This window comes from Rana temporaria, chromosome 9 (genome assembly GCF_905171775.1).
Source record: "Rana temporaria chromosome 9, aRanTem1.1, whole genome shotgun sequence".
Taxonomy (NCBI): Eukaryota; Metazoa; Chordata; class Amphibia; order Anura; family Ranidae; genus Rana; species Rana temporaria.
In genome coordinates, this window is record NC_053497.1 from 83781017 (window position 1) to 83795565 (window position 14549).

At 41.7% G+C, this 14549-nt stretch overlaps 1 protein-coding gene across 1 annotated transcript in view; it reads right to left on the bottom strand.

Annotated features, from left to right (window-relative positions):
• The window catches only part of RADX (RPA1 related single stranded DNA binding protein, X-linked), a 98321-nt gene that overhangs the window by 56368 nt on the left and 27404 nt on the right, over positions 1-14549 (bottom strand). The window contains 1 exon segment of the mRNA XM_040323822.1: positions 10634-10826. Within this exon segment, the coding sequence (XP_040179756.1) occupies positions 10634-10826 (193 nt within the window).

The window sequence follows — 14549 nt, forward strand, 5'->3', positions numbered from 1 at the left end:
TGGGTTCAATACCAATATAAATCCTTGCTGCAGCAAACAGGACTGTATAAAAAAAAAAAAGCCAAGAAGCAGCTATTGTTTATACAGCCAGATTGTATTACAGTAATAATTATTGAAGACTAAATTGGGCTTTAGTTTTAATGCTTTACTTTTCTATGGCACACACACACACACACACACACACACCATAACATAACATCAGTATACTGTTACAGAATACCCATTCTAAAACTTGTTTCCTGAAGGACAATTTTTCTAACATTATGCAACCAACGTTGGGTCAAACCAAAAACAGGGATCAGACAAGCAGATGCTTTGTTAGCGTAGGTTGGACACATTTCTCACGACTTCTATCTATGATCAAACTTTCTACATTAAAAAAAAAAAAAATATATTGCCTTAGCTGCTTAACCCTAATAATTTATCCCTCAGACTCACCAGTGAGAAAGATTGTGCTGGTTAAAGCACATCAGGCTGATAAATCAAAGCTTCAGCGCATATATGATAGGTTTAGAGTTAGAGTTACTGGCTACCTACTTTATGAGTTGCCGAAGTACCCCAAAGACTCTTTACCCCTCAATTGTGTTCAAGTCTGTACTAGAAGTGGGTACACGGTGGTAAGTACCATATCCCCTTTTTTTTAAAGGGGCTACCTACTGTAACACCATGTTATAAAGTGTATATAGGTTTGTTATTTTTAGAAAACAAACAAAAAAAACAGGCTTTAATATCACTTAAAAAAGTAATAGATGTTAGCTTCTCTGGAAAATAAAGGAAAGGGGAAAGGGAACGGGAAACTAACCATTAGAATTGTCAAAGTCAGTGCAGTGCTTATTAAATAATTTAAAAGACAAAAAAAAAAAAAAAAAAACAGCTGGGAGATTAAAATTCTGCTACATATATGAATATACAGGATCTATCCATGTTTGTACTCGGCATAAAATCCCCCTCCCGAGTTTACTAAAGGACATAGCAAAGATCTGTAGATCTTGACCACTGGATTATACTGCCATGTGCACGAGTAGAACGCTAGATGCAGAGACAAAAATACAGCCTGAGCATTACCCCTGCTGATGGCCGACCCTCCATTTGCTATAAATTGCCTCAGTCGGCTGAAGGAAAATAACGGCAAATAGGCAACAAAACTAGAAAGATGGTTGTCCCTCAATGAATGCAGAGAAAAATTTTCAGCGAGTACAAAATCCATTTCGCTCTTCCTTTTATTGAAGGACACTGCAAGGCCCGTTCCATATGGAAACTACCCATCCATGGCCGTGACAAAGACCTCAAAGGACAGAGGGATGCCTAGGGTCCCAAAAGTATTAGACACAGAGATCAACAAGGGCCGACTTGTGAGACATCTTGAAAGGCATGCAGAAGTCAAAACAAGAGGCTAAACACTGTAAAGGGCAAGGCTTCAGCTTATGCAAACCAATGGCACCTGCTCAAACAACTCTTCAGGGGGGAACCAGACAACCTCTCAGTCATGTCAGTAATATCGGAGGAACCTACTATGCTTAACAGATCAGGGTGGAGGTAGTCCCAGAAATCATACCTTTCAGCACTCGGCAGATACTCCATGTGCCCACAGGCAGCACCAGAAGCTAAAACACATGTAGCTAGCAGAATACCTAGGAGGCAAGAAACAGTTCCCTCCTGGATTAGGTTGTGCACAACAGGCATGGGCAGAGGTGCATTAGAGCAGGGAAAAAAAATAAAACAAAAAACCCCCACAGCAAGGTATTAGCAACTGCCTCAATTTGCCAGCTGCTTAGGGGGCACTGCGGCCAGCTGTCCCCGAAACACTGCCAGATGAATGTCAGGTTGGCAAACCCTTCCTGTAGTAAAGCACTATACATGCACTAGATAATACAGGCAGTATACAGATTACATACCACCCATGTTATGAGGGGAACCCATGGAAAACATTGACATAGGACAGAATCAGGGTGCCACCAGCCTGTGATGGGGGACATTGTGACTGGATGGTCAGAACCAGTTGCTCACACAAGTGGAAAGAAGAAAGAATTGTTAGATAGTGGGTTGGCTACCAGCAGGGGCCACGCCCCAAACTTAATTTTATTTTATTTTGCTTGTACCTAGTGTCCTACTTCTGCAGGTGGTAGGAATCAAGAGCTACAGATCGTTGTCGTGTCCTTCAATCAATTAAAAAGAAAAAGAAATCCGAATAATAGGTAATTTAGCAGTGGGTTTATTAGGAGGGCCATGGCTGTTCTGCAGGCTATGGCCTTGCTCCTAGTTTTCAAGAATTGAAAAACTTGACCTACAAGTTCCTACAACAATCTACAGGGCATAAATAGCAGTTTTGGTAGTGGTCTGTAGGGCAGAGCATGTCAAAAAATCTTTTTAACCTATACAGTTGCATGGGTGAGTCACAAGTACCTGGAACTGACTTGGCATCAGTTTTCTACTATTAAACAGTGTGTTTCACTGCAGCAGGAGCACTTGTCGGTATAGAAGAAAAAAATGGATGGTGCAAAATATCAAATCTGCTGCCCTCTTCCCAGAAAGTTGTCATCAATGGGAAGAAGAGGTTTACCTTCCCAACATGACAATGACCCAAGGCACACAGCAAAATAACTAGAGGGGTTAAAGGAGAAAGTCCTTGCAGGCCTAGTCAGAGCTAGACAAGCTCCATTAAAAAAAAAAAAAAAAAAAATAAGAAGAAGAGATTGTTTTCAGAAATAATGAAAATTTCATGGAATCACAGGCTGGCGACTTGGTTGCTAAAAATCACCCGGCAACCAATCACCTGCTGTTTAATGAAAAAGTCCCCCCCCAGCAGGTCCCCAACCCCATCCAGCCCTGTGATAACGGCCGCTTGCTGCTGTCAAATGAAAAGAAAACAGCTGCAAAAAATGTCCCGCGGGTCGGGTGCCCGTAATTCAGCAGTGGTGGCCCACGTGTTGCCGTCCCTGGACTAGCCTTTTGATTCTTTCTGCGAATGGTCACTGCAGAGTGGGCTTTCCGTCCAATTCTCTTTAAAACGGTGATGAGACACTATCACGAGACAGCGCCTTACTCTGTTCAGCGCTGAACTGGTGAGCAGTCGCAGCTGCAGTGTTGAACCTGCATTATCGCGTCCTCTTGCATTTGTCTTTCGTGGAAGACAGCCTTCTGGGGGGACTTGAATGAGTTTGACATTGTAGAGATGCAATATTCTAGAAATAACAGATTGGTTCTGCAGGACTGGTCAAATGTATGGGCTAGCTGGCTGTACACAAAAGACAATGAAATAAATCATGCCTAAGCAAAATAAATAAATAAATATATATAAAAAAAATATTGCTTTATATAGCATAAATTAAACCCAGCAGTGATTAAAACGCCCCAAAAAAAAGCCCCATCTGTCGCTAAATAAAAATGATTGGCTACAGTGTTGCACGACAGTATGCAACATGTATGACCGTGCAGAAAACGAAAAAAAAAAAAAAAGCCTAGACAGGAAGGCGGGGTGGGGGGGTTAACATTCCAATCTTCACCAAGTCGAATCCATCTAGATCTGCTAGTGCATCCAACACTGCCCCCCACCCCAGGCTGATAATGCTGCTGTCCAAGGGTTTTTTAGTTAAAATACCACTACTACCTCTAGTACAAATAGACTTGTTTATAAGCAAAACTCCAGAAATATTTAACTGGTAGTAACATTTTTCAATAAGGTTCTCTTGCTCAGCAAGAACACAAATCATATCTACATCACTACAGGAACAACACTAAAAATGCACAAACCTGTGAGCGCTAGGTCTCTGTCATTATGCAGTTTTGCTAGATATGTTTCTTTCTTCAAAGTTAATAAACCTTTCGGTTTGTGTGAAAATTTTACAGATAAAATATTTTTAAATGTACTTCTGCAAAAATCCACTGTAACACCAATACCTAATGGGAAACTAAAGACAGGCAGATGCACTCTGAGACCCGATTACATAACACCAACCGACGAAATGTGGAAGAAATAACAAAAGTAGTAAAAAAGACAAGTTTGCTTATTAAATCTGATCTGTAAAGCACACATTTGTTTTTTCATTAATAAATAATTCAATGATAGAAGGCTTCTGTAGATTTCCATCCCGACTCCTGAAAAATACGACTTCAGCCAGTTCCAAGCAATAGATCATATTAGCCGCATTGTGAGGCGTCTCACCCTGGTGGTTTGCAGCCAGCCCCTTTCTAGTAATAAGGCCCTTGACTCATCCATCAGCCTCTGACAAGTAATTTGCTTAGTTCATGCAGGGAAACCGAAACAAATCCTATCGACTTGTCAAAACAAGATAGTTCAAGAACACAGGATGCCAACCTACTCCGAGTTAAAGTCTTGAGTTATCCTAGCACTGCATGACCAGCAAGCATGGACCACAAAATTCAGGCCACGCTGCTTTAATTGGTTTGATTTCATCCAGTGAGCTACAAATATAGGCAACCTGCAAAAGGGTAATTTTCTTATAGCTGTTAAGTTTTCCTTTCGTAAAAACAATGACCTTTAAAACCACTTCCGCACCGTCCGCTGTAACCCGGGTATCCTTCAGTGAGCGGTCCTCTTTCCAATAAAAGCGGTCTCTGTTGCGGATTCGCCGCAAGATCACTTTTAATCGGAGGAAGGAGAGGGGCTCTTTTTGACCCCATATTTCATATTTAAGAGGTCCTGTCATGCTTCTTTTCCATTACAAGGGGAGGAAGGTAAAATTTAAAGATCCCCCATCAAGCTTGCATGCAAACGCATACATGAGCAGCCCCCGCATATGAAAATGGTGTTCAAACTACACATGTGAGGTATCGTAAGAGCGACAGCAAGAATTCTAGCTTTAGACCTCCTCTGCAACTGAAAGAATGCAACCTGTAGAATTTATTAAACATCGCCTATGGATAAAAAAAAAAGTTTGTCGCCAATCCACGAGCGGGCTCAATTTTGAAGCATGACATGCTGGTTATCAATTTACTTAGCGTAACATCATCTTTCACAATATAAAAAAAAAAAAAAAGAAAAAGTGGGCCAACTTTACTTTTCCTTTTTTTTTTCTATTTATTAAAAAAAAAAAATTTTACCCCAAAAAGTGCGCTTGCAAGACCGCTGTGCAAATACAGCATGGCAAAGTATTGCAATGGCCGCTTCTCTAGGGTGTTATAAATAATGTTTTTAACTTGCAAACACCAAATCTCAGAAAGCAGCTCGGTCCTTAACCACTCCAGCCCTGGAAAATTTGGCTGCCAAATGACCGGGCCACTTTTTGTGATTCGGATTTGGCACTGTGTCGCTTTAACTGACAATTGCGCAGTCGTGCAACGTGGCTTCCAAACAAAATTGATGTCCTTTTTTGGTGGTATTTGATCACTTCTGCAGTTTATTTTTTGCGCTACAAAACAAAAATTGTGACAATTTAAAAAAAAAAAAAAAAGCTATAATGCATATCCCCCAAAATATAAATATAGTTTAGGCAAGTATGTATTCTACTTAATTTTGGTAAAAAAAAAAAAAAAAAAAATGTATATATATATATATATATATATATATATATATATATATATATACATACATACATACACACACACACACCCACGCAATATTTACTTTACGTCGACAAAAAAGGGATGGTTTTATGGAATTTTTATTTTATGATTTTTTTTACGTGTGTGCGTTATATATTTGGAGTAAGCAAATCATTCCTAAAAGGTGGGAGGGATCTAGGCCGTTCTAAATGTTTAGGAATAGATCCAAGGTGACCACCATCTTATTGGTAGAAAGTGCTGGACGCTTTCCTTTTTTCATGTTTGTTTATCTTGGATTTCATGCGAGTGTACTTGCCTAATTTTTAAAACAAATAAATGACCTTATTTTGTGATGTCTGCACAATGAGATGATTTCTTTCATTCCCCCACATATGATACCATTGGTGAATTTTTGGAGTAATTTATTGGCAGAACCTTTGTTTTGATTCAATTCACTCATCTCCAGCTGGGTTTGTGGAAGAATGATCATTAGGGGATTGTTTTAGGAGGAATCATCTGATGAATGGGCAGAATTGTGCCATCACCTCATAAATTTCTTTATGTGTATATCCCATACACTGACGGTAAGGGTCAGTTTTTTGGGTGTTGGTGACGGCTTTATGAATAGTTATTGGCCTCTAATGTAGTAGGGGGGGGGGGGTTAATATCAAGCTTATTCACATACTGTATATACTGACTGTTGATTTAAATAACTCAATTGTGTATTGATCAGTCTGACAGAAGTTTTAAAGTAAATCTCTAACATCTCTTTTGGCTGATGAGACAAGTCGACAAGCCCCGATAGTCGCACTCTCGTGACTCCAGGTCTTCCCGTTACGCTAACCTTCTCAAGATAGAACTGTAATAGGGGCAATAACGAGAACACATAACAGTTGCTAAATTTGCATTGCATGGGTTCGAAAGAGCGCATTATTCTTTTAGCTGATGACTCAAATACAGAGTAAAACTGTGGCAAAGCCTTAAAAACAAAACAAGATGATGCCATTTCTAGAAGAGATATTGTAAGCGTGTGACAAAGCACACAAGATGATAGTAAACCAAAAAAAATATATTATGGTGAACAAAATCCCCAAACAATATGTGTACACTCTAATAGATGAAAAATAAAAAGTAAAACATTATTAATCAGGTGAATAAAGTCCCATAACACATATCCATGTGAATTAGACAGGTGAGATAAATTGACAGAATAATATCCAGGAATCAGTTCAGTGGTCACTGCACAATATCAGCACGGTATCTGGAGAAGCTTAATTCTTATTTCTCAGCCCAAACGAAATGTAAATACTGAGGCCCCGTACACACGGCCGAGGAACTCGACGTGCCAAACACGTCGAGTTCAGGGATGAAGCCGCCGAGGAGCTCGGCGGGCCGCCTTCTCCCATAGAACAACGAGAAAATAGAGAACATGTTCTCTATTTTCTCGACGAGTTCCTCGGCGGCTCCATCGGGCCAAAAGTGTACAGACGACAGAGTTTCTCGGCAGAATCCGGGTTTGACCGAGTTTCTCGCCGAATTCTGCCGAGAAACTCTGTCGTGTGTACGAGGCCTCACTTACCGCAAAAGTTGGACCCTGGTTTTAAGGAGGTCAAAACAGCGTGTGCATCAGCCTGCCGGCCCCAGTGTAGAATCACTCAACTCAGGGAGGGGTGCTTCAATCTTGCAAAGGAAGAGGAGACCTTCAGCTGTCTCTTCAGGCCGGATCACGCAGCAGAACAGTAGTCAGATTTAATTGGGATGATACCAGATACTGGACACTGAATCAGTTCACTCAAAAACATACATAACAGTAGCTATGAATGGGCATTTGTCACTACATTCTCGTCTCATCACTGGTGGGTGAATAAAATCATGAAAAAACATTGGAAAATCCTAAAAGGAGATGAAATATTGGGGGTACATCTACCCACTAAGCCCAATGTTATTTATAGGAGAACGTCTACTTTGAAAGATAAATTGGCACCTAGTGCCATTGACATACCCCCCCCCCCCCCCCCCCCCAAGATTAGCATGTTTGGCAACTTAAAAGGTTTTTTCCCCATGCAAAAAGTGCAACGTGTGTGATGGCTCTAAAACTATGAGAACATCTGTTTTTAGTTCACATGTGACATCTAGGTCCTATAAAATTAAGGAGTTCATTACCTGTGGAACCAAAGGAGAAATATACCTTCTCATTTGCCCATGTGGGCTACAATATGTGGATAGAACCAAGAGAGCATTAAAACATTAGAATAGGAGAACATATAGCGAATATTAGAAAAGGTTTCCCTGAACACAGCGTCTCAAAACATTTTCTTTTACATCATGACAAAGACCCCTCTGTATTAAAAGTGATAGCCATTGAAAAATATACCCCACATTGGAGGGGAGATAACATGGTCAGACATATATCCCGACGTGAAACTCGTTGGATATATGACCTCCAATGTTATCGACCCTTTGGTTTAAATGTGGAATGGGATGTCAATTGCTATATTGACAATAGGTGAAGGTTCCTTTGCAAGATTGAAGCACCCCTCCCTGAGTTGAGTGATTCTACACTGGGGCCGGCAGGCTGATGCACACACTGTTTTGACCTCCTTAAAACCAGGGTCCAACTTTTGCGTCAGTATTTATATTTTGTTTGGGCTGAGAAATAAGAATTAAGCTTCTCCCGATACCGTGCTGATATTGTGCAGTGACCACTGAACTGATTCCTGGATATTATTCTGTCGTTTTATCTCACCTGTCTAATTCACATGGATATGTGTTATGGGACTTTATTCACCTGATTAATAATTTTTTACTTTTTATTTTTCATCTATTAGAGTGTACACATATTGTTTGGGGACTTTGTTCACCATAATATATTTTTTGGTTTACTATTATCTTGTGTGCTTTATCACACGCTTACATTTATTATTCTCAGTAGCACTTATCATTTGCACCTTTAATTGTCTTGGGATTGCGCGCTTATTTTTGTATGTACGTTTTTGAGTTTTAGGTATTTAAACTTATATAGGCTGCAGCATCCCTCTGCTTGTATCACTTTTTTTTCACTTTTTTATGATACTTTTTTATTAAGTATTTTCACTTTTTGTGGGTCTAGCGAGTTTTTTCTTTTTTTCTTCTTTTGTTGTTTACTAGAAGAGATATTGGCTGAAAAATAAAGATGCTGAATTTACAAAAAGGAAATCCTAAACTGAAAAACATATTTACCAAGAATGTCACGTCACGTGTTTGATTAATCTCACCCTTTATTGCTGGGATCTACAACACCTTCCCCATTTTCCTAGTCAGCCATACTGACCCCCCCCCCCTCCTTTATCATGATTCTGACACACACAGGGGACACATGGCAACTGTGGTAAGAGGGCACCAGAGAATGCAGTCCAAGGATTACTGATCCTACGTTTACTTTGATGCACCAGGTAAACAGAAAAGATGCTTCACTTCAGTACATATAAAATAGCGTAGTCATCAACCACATATTTACCACAACACAAAATATTGTGCATTTTCTTTTTTCCCCCCCCCACAAATAAAGCTCTCATTTTGTGGTATTTGATTACCACTGCACTCTTTTTTTTTTTTTTTGCAATAAAATAGATAAAAAAAAAAAAAAAAAAACACACACACACACACACACACACACACACACACACACACACACACAAGAAAAATCAAACGTTCTTCATAAAATTTAGAAAAATGTGTATTCTGCTATAAAAAAAAAAAAAAGAATCCCTTCTGGCGACAGCAGCCTTTTTGCAGAAAAAATGGCCGATGCTTGTAAAAGGTGTCCAACACAGGCGTCAATTTGTCAGAATTATTTTTTCTGCCCATTGAAATTAAAGGGGTTGTAAAGGTAAACGTTTTTTTACCTTAATGCATCCTATGCATTAAGGTAAAAAAACATCTGACAGCCCCCGTTTTACTTACCTCACCCCTCGAAAGTCCCGGGCGCGTTCTCGTCATCCTGTTCGGTTCCCAGCCTGGCCGTTGATTGGCTAGGCTGGGGGATTGATAGCAGCGCAGCCATTGGCTGGCGCTGCTGTCAATCACAGCGGATGACGCGGCGGGGCCGAGTGATACAGTCGGCGGCTATGGCCGCCGCTGTATCACGGGAGCACGCTCGCAAAAGCTTTCCACCATGCGAGGGAGCTTGCATGAAGGTGGAAAGCTTTTGCGACGAGGAGCAGAGACAGCCGCCGAGGGACCCCAGAAGACACGGATCGGGGTCACTCTGTGCAAAACGAACTGCACAGCAGAGGCAAGTATAAAATGTTTGTTATTTTTAAACAAAAAAAATCTTGCCCTTAGTGTTCCTTTAACACTCAAGCACTAAATGCTTTTTTTCACCCCTGCATCTAACCGCTTTTAAAAGCCACACAGTGTGCATGGACACATAGAATAACAAAGGGATATATTGAAGAAGAGAAAAAAAAAAAAACCCACCCCAAGCCTGGCGCCCCTAAAAGCAGCAGTAAAAACATCCTGGTGTGCATGAAGCTCAAAGCGCCATTGCTTTGACTACAACTCCAACAAACATTTAAGGCCCCTTTCACACTGAGGTGCGGTGGCAGATATTTTTAGCGGGGCTTTACCGCAAATGTTGCAAGCGGCCAAAGGCTAAAACCGTCAGCAATGCGCCTTTGCAGAGGGGCATTGCCGGTGATATAGCGGAGCAGTCCCATTGATTTCAAAGGGCGGGAGCGGTGAAAAAGCGGTATTACACACCGCACCTTCACCGCTCCAAAGATGCGGCTAGCAGGACTATTTTCCAGTCCTGCTAGCGCACCGCTCCAGTGTAAAAGCCCTCTGGCTTTTTAGCACAACAGTGCCTGCAAACCGCTCCAGTGTGAAAGGGGTCTAACTTATATGCAAAGTTCAAGATGTGGGCTTTATTCCTAGATGCTGCATATGTGTGTTCTCATGTGCTGAAAGCATGCTCAATCCCACGTCTATTGGAAACTGTACAAATGTTGTGTAAAATGACCCATTAAAGACCACCATGCAGAGGAAAGCAAAAAGGGCAGTTGTCACTGACAATGACAAGTGAATAAACCCAAACTGCAATAAATAACACAAATCAACTGAGGCAAATGACATTACCTCAGAAATACTTTACCAAGATTAGGTAGCCTCTTCACCTGCGTATTCCCAGTTGTTGGGAGTGTCCTGTTTGGATAGCTATTCTTCAAAGCATACTGCTGGAGTAAGACGACATTGCCAGTCTGAAGTGTGTTGTACCATTCTAGGCACAAATAGTTCCACATCACCATGGACATCATACCAGAGTGATCAGCAACTTCAAAATAGGCCTATAAACAGTGGGGGAGGGGGGGTGAAACAACACACACATGGACCATTAGTAAACAGCAAATAAAACATTTATTCAGATCTTCATATACTGTAAACCTGAATGCCACAAAACAAATTGAAGGAAGGAAGGAAGGAAGGAAGGAAGGAAGGAAGGAAGGAAGGAAGAGGACATTGCACAAGGCACCCTGGACATGGCAGACAGGTCGCCATTTTGTGGAGCATTTTACATTTCTGCAAGTGAGAAAACTCACTTAGGTCACATGCACACTGGAAGTCTCACCCCTTTGCATGCAATCCCGGCATTTTTCATGCACCTTAGTTGATAGAAAGTTCTATGTCTTAGAAGTACAAGTGTCGCCGATACTAGCACTGGTTTGGTAATCCACCACACTAGAAGAATGTCAGAACTTTGAATTGCAATGGTTTGAAGTGAAGCAGGGTACATCACTGCCTCAAAAAAAAGTAACCACTAGTTCAACGATCCTTCATTGAGGAGCAAAATTAAGCGTTTCCCCTGGGCCGAGACAGCCCATGCATACGATCCAAGAAACGCAAGTTTTTCCAGAGAGGAAGATTCTGGTCAGGACTGAATTTAATATCAGGCCTAGGTACTCTTATGCCGCGTACAGACGGTCGTTTTTTTTGTGATGAAAAAAAACCAACACAACGTTATTAAATCATGAAATAAAACGAAATTTTTTAAACTTTATTTTCAAAAACGACGTTGCCTACACACCATTGTTTTTTCAAACTGCTCTAGCAAAGCGCGGTTACGTTCAGCACTCTTTCCATTGAAGCTAGCTTCATAACTTGCTTCTGAGCATGCGCGGGTTTAAAAACGTCATTTTGCCACACACCATCATTTTAATGGACACAAAAAAACGACGTTTTGAAAAACGACACAAAAATTCAAGCAGTTCGAAAAAAAATGTTGTCGTTTTCAGAAGACATACGACGTTTTCCCCACACACGGTCATGTTAAATGACGTTTTCAAAAAAAACGTTTTTTTTTCCATCACAAAAAACGACCGTCTGTACGCGGCATTACTTGTGAGAGGTTCCACTGAGGACTCGCTCATGTTGAGCATCCAACTGAAGCCCTGCAGAGTCCACACTTTCCACTGGATGTTGGTTGGAGGAAATAGGGAAGACTAATCATTTAAGAAAGAGATCATCAGGTAAACCACAACACGAATCCTTGAGCAAGAGCAAAATTATGATCCGAGCAAGCACTTTTGTGAAAACCCACAGGGTCGTAGACAAGCTAAATGGAAGGGCCACAAATTAGTAATGCCACTGCAAAAACAAGTGCATATAGGCATCTAAACTGGTGGTTTTCATTTCAAACTTTTGATCCATATGGATAAGTTAAGACTCTCTAGATGCAGAATAGGCTTGACTATTTCATTTGGTTTGATTAAAAGCCTTCCGCTTTAGGTACAGGGGCAATGACCCGTTGAGACAAGTTGCTAAACAGCAGGAAGAAGTTCTTCCTATCCTTGTAGGAAAGAAAAAAAAAGCTTTAAAAAGCAGGCATCAGTAAACGGTGGACCCATTACCACCTCAATACTCCGTCCGGCTCCGCCACGGTCGCACCATTAGGATCTGCTCCCCCCCCCCCTCTCTAGATGCCTAGTGTAAGATCCATTGAATTTTTTGGTAAAGTATGGGTACCATGAAGATCAAGATAATCAGCATAACCCAGAACAAAACTATGGCAGCCGTTTTATCAGTAGGTTTTATTTTTTTATTTTTTTTTCCCCCCATGGAATGTCATTGCTGATCTCTTATCAAAACTAGAAATGTATTATTTATGGTCGTTAAACTGCAGTGTCTACCCTGATGATCTTAATTACAAGAGAAGAAAAGAAAATGCCTGTAGAAATGAAGCTCTTCAATCTGAATTGTTCATCTTATAATTGGACTGCAACAGTGATAAGTAGTCTCTCAAAATAGCTCAAACATCCAACTTAATGGAATAGGCGGTTAGAAATACAATATTCACCCATTGTAAGTGAACCACTTGGCGATCGCTGCTAGTAGATATACGTCGGCAGATTGTGCGTGAAGCAACGTATAGGTACGTTGCTTACAAATACCCACCGTACGGTGCCCGTGCCCACTGCGACCGTGACCCTCAGACTCAATGTCCCACGATCGTGTCACCAAGCTGCAGAACAGGGGGATGCCTGTGTAAACAAGGCATTTCCCTGTTTTTCCTTGTGACAGGACACGGATTTACTGCTCCCTGTGATTGGGAGCAGTGATCAATGTCGTGTCACGTGTAGCCCAGCCCCCACAGTAGAATCACTCCCTATGACACGCTTAACCCCTCCTCGCCCCTAGTGGTTAACCCCTTCCCTGCCAGTGTCATTTACACAGTAATCAGTGCATTTTATAGCACTGATCGCTGTATAAATGACAATGGTCCTAAAATGGCGTCAAGTGTCCAATGTGTCCGCCATAATGTCGCAGTCACAATACATATAAAAAAAAATAAAAAAATCACAGATCGCCGCCATTTCAAATAAAAAATATTTTGTAAACGCATAACTTTTGCGCAAACCAACGCTTATTGCGATTTTTTAACCAAAAATATGTAGAATACATATCGGTCTAAAACGGAGGAAAAAAAAATAGGATTTTTTGTACTCACCGTAAAATCCTTTTCTTTGTCGTCCATGGACGGACACAGCCTTCACAAGTCTTGATATATGGGTTATGTTCCTGTTCATAGGAGAGGACTAGGCAGAACATGTTAGATATTTAAATATAGGTTACTTTAACAGAGTAGAACAGCCCCGCCTAGGGGGCGGTCCCTTCTGACATGACCCCCCTCCCTGCAGCATGCAGCCTTGGTTCGCAACAAGCAGTACAAACCTAAAAAAAAAAAAAAAAAAAAAAAAAGGGGGTGGGTCCATGGACGAGAGAAAGGGAGTACAAAAAAAAATGCTTTGAGGCAAGTTTCTGATCCACTCCACGCTGTAAAAACAGCAGGACCCTGGAAACCGAATACGTCCGTGACGCCATCTCTTCGCACATAGAGATGTAGGCCTTCCAGGCGCGATGGTAGATCTTCCTGCCCTCAGCATGGTTGAGATGACCGAGTCAGAAAGACCTCGGTCCCTTAGTACTGGCTTTCAATAGCCATGCCGGTAAAACCAGCGACTGTAAAGCAGGATGAAGTATGGGGCCTTGAGACAGAAAGTCCTCCCACATTGGCAGTTGGCAGGGTGCATCTGCCACCAGGTGCACAAGATCGGCGTACCAAGGAAGCCGGGGCCAATCCGGAGCGATTAGAATCATCGGGATCCCTTCGGCCTCTACTCGGCGGAGCAGCCAAAGAAGCAACTTCAGTGGGGGAAAGGCATAAATTAGTCAATACTGACCCCATGGGGCCACAAACATGTCTGATGTGTCTGCCCAGGGATCTCTGGAGCTGCCACGAACCTCGACACCTTGCGGTTGAGGCGAGAGGCCAGGAGATCCACGTGCGGTGTGCCCCACCTTCAGCAAAGGAGTTGAAACACCTCCGGATGCAAGGACCATTCCCCCTGGTCCAGCATCTGGAGACTCAGGTAGTCTGTCTGCCAGTTTCAACCCCCAGAACATAAACGGCCGACAGAGCCAACACACTTCTTCTCCGCCCACCTTAGGATGTGAGCGATCTCGACGCTGCAGCTGAGCTCCGTGTTCCCCCTGATGATTGACACAAGCCACCG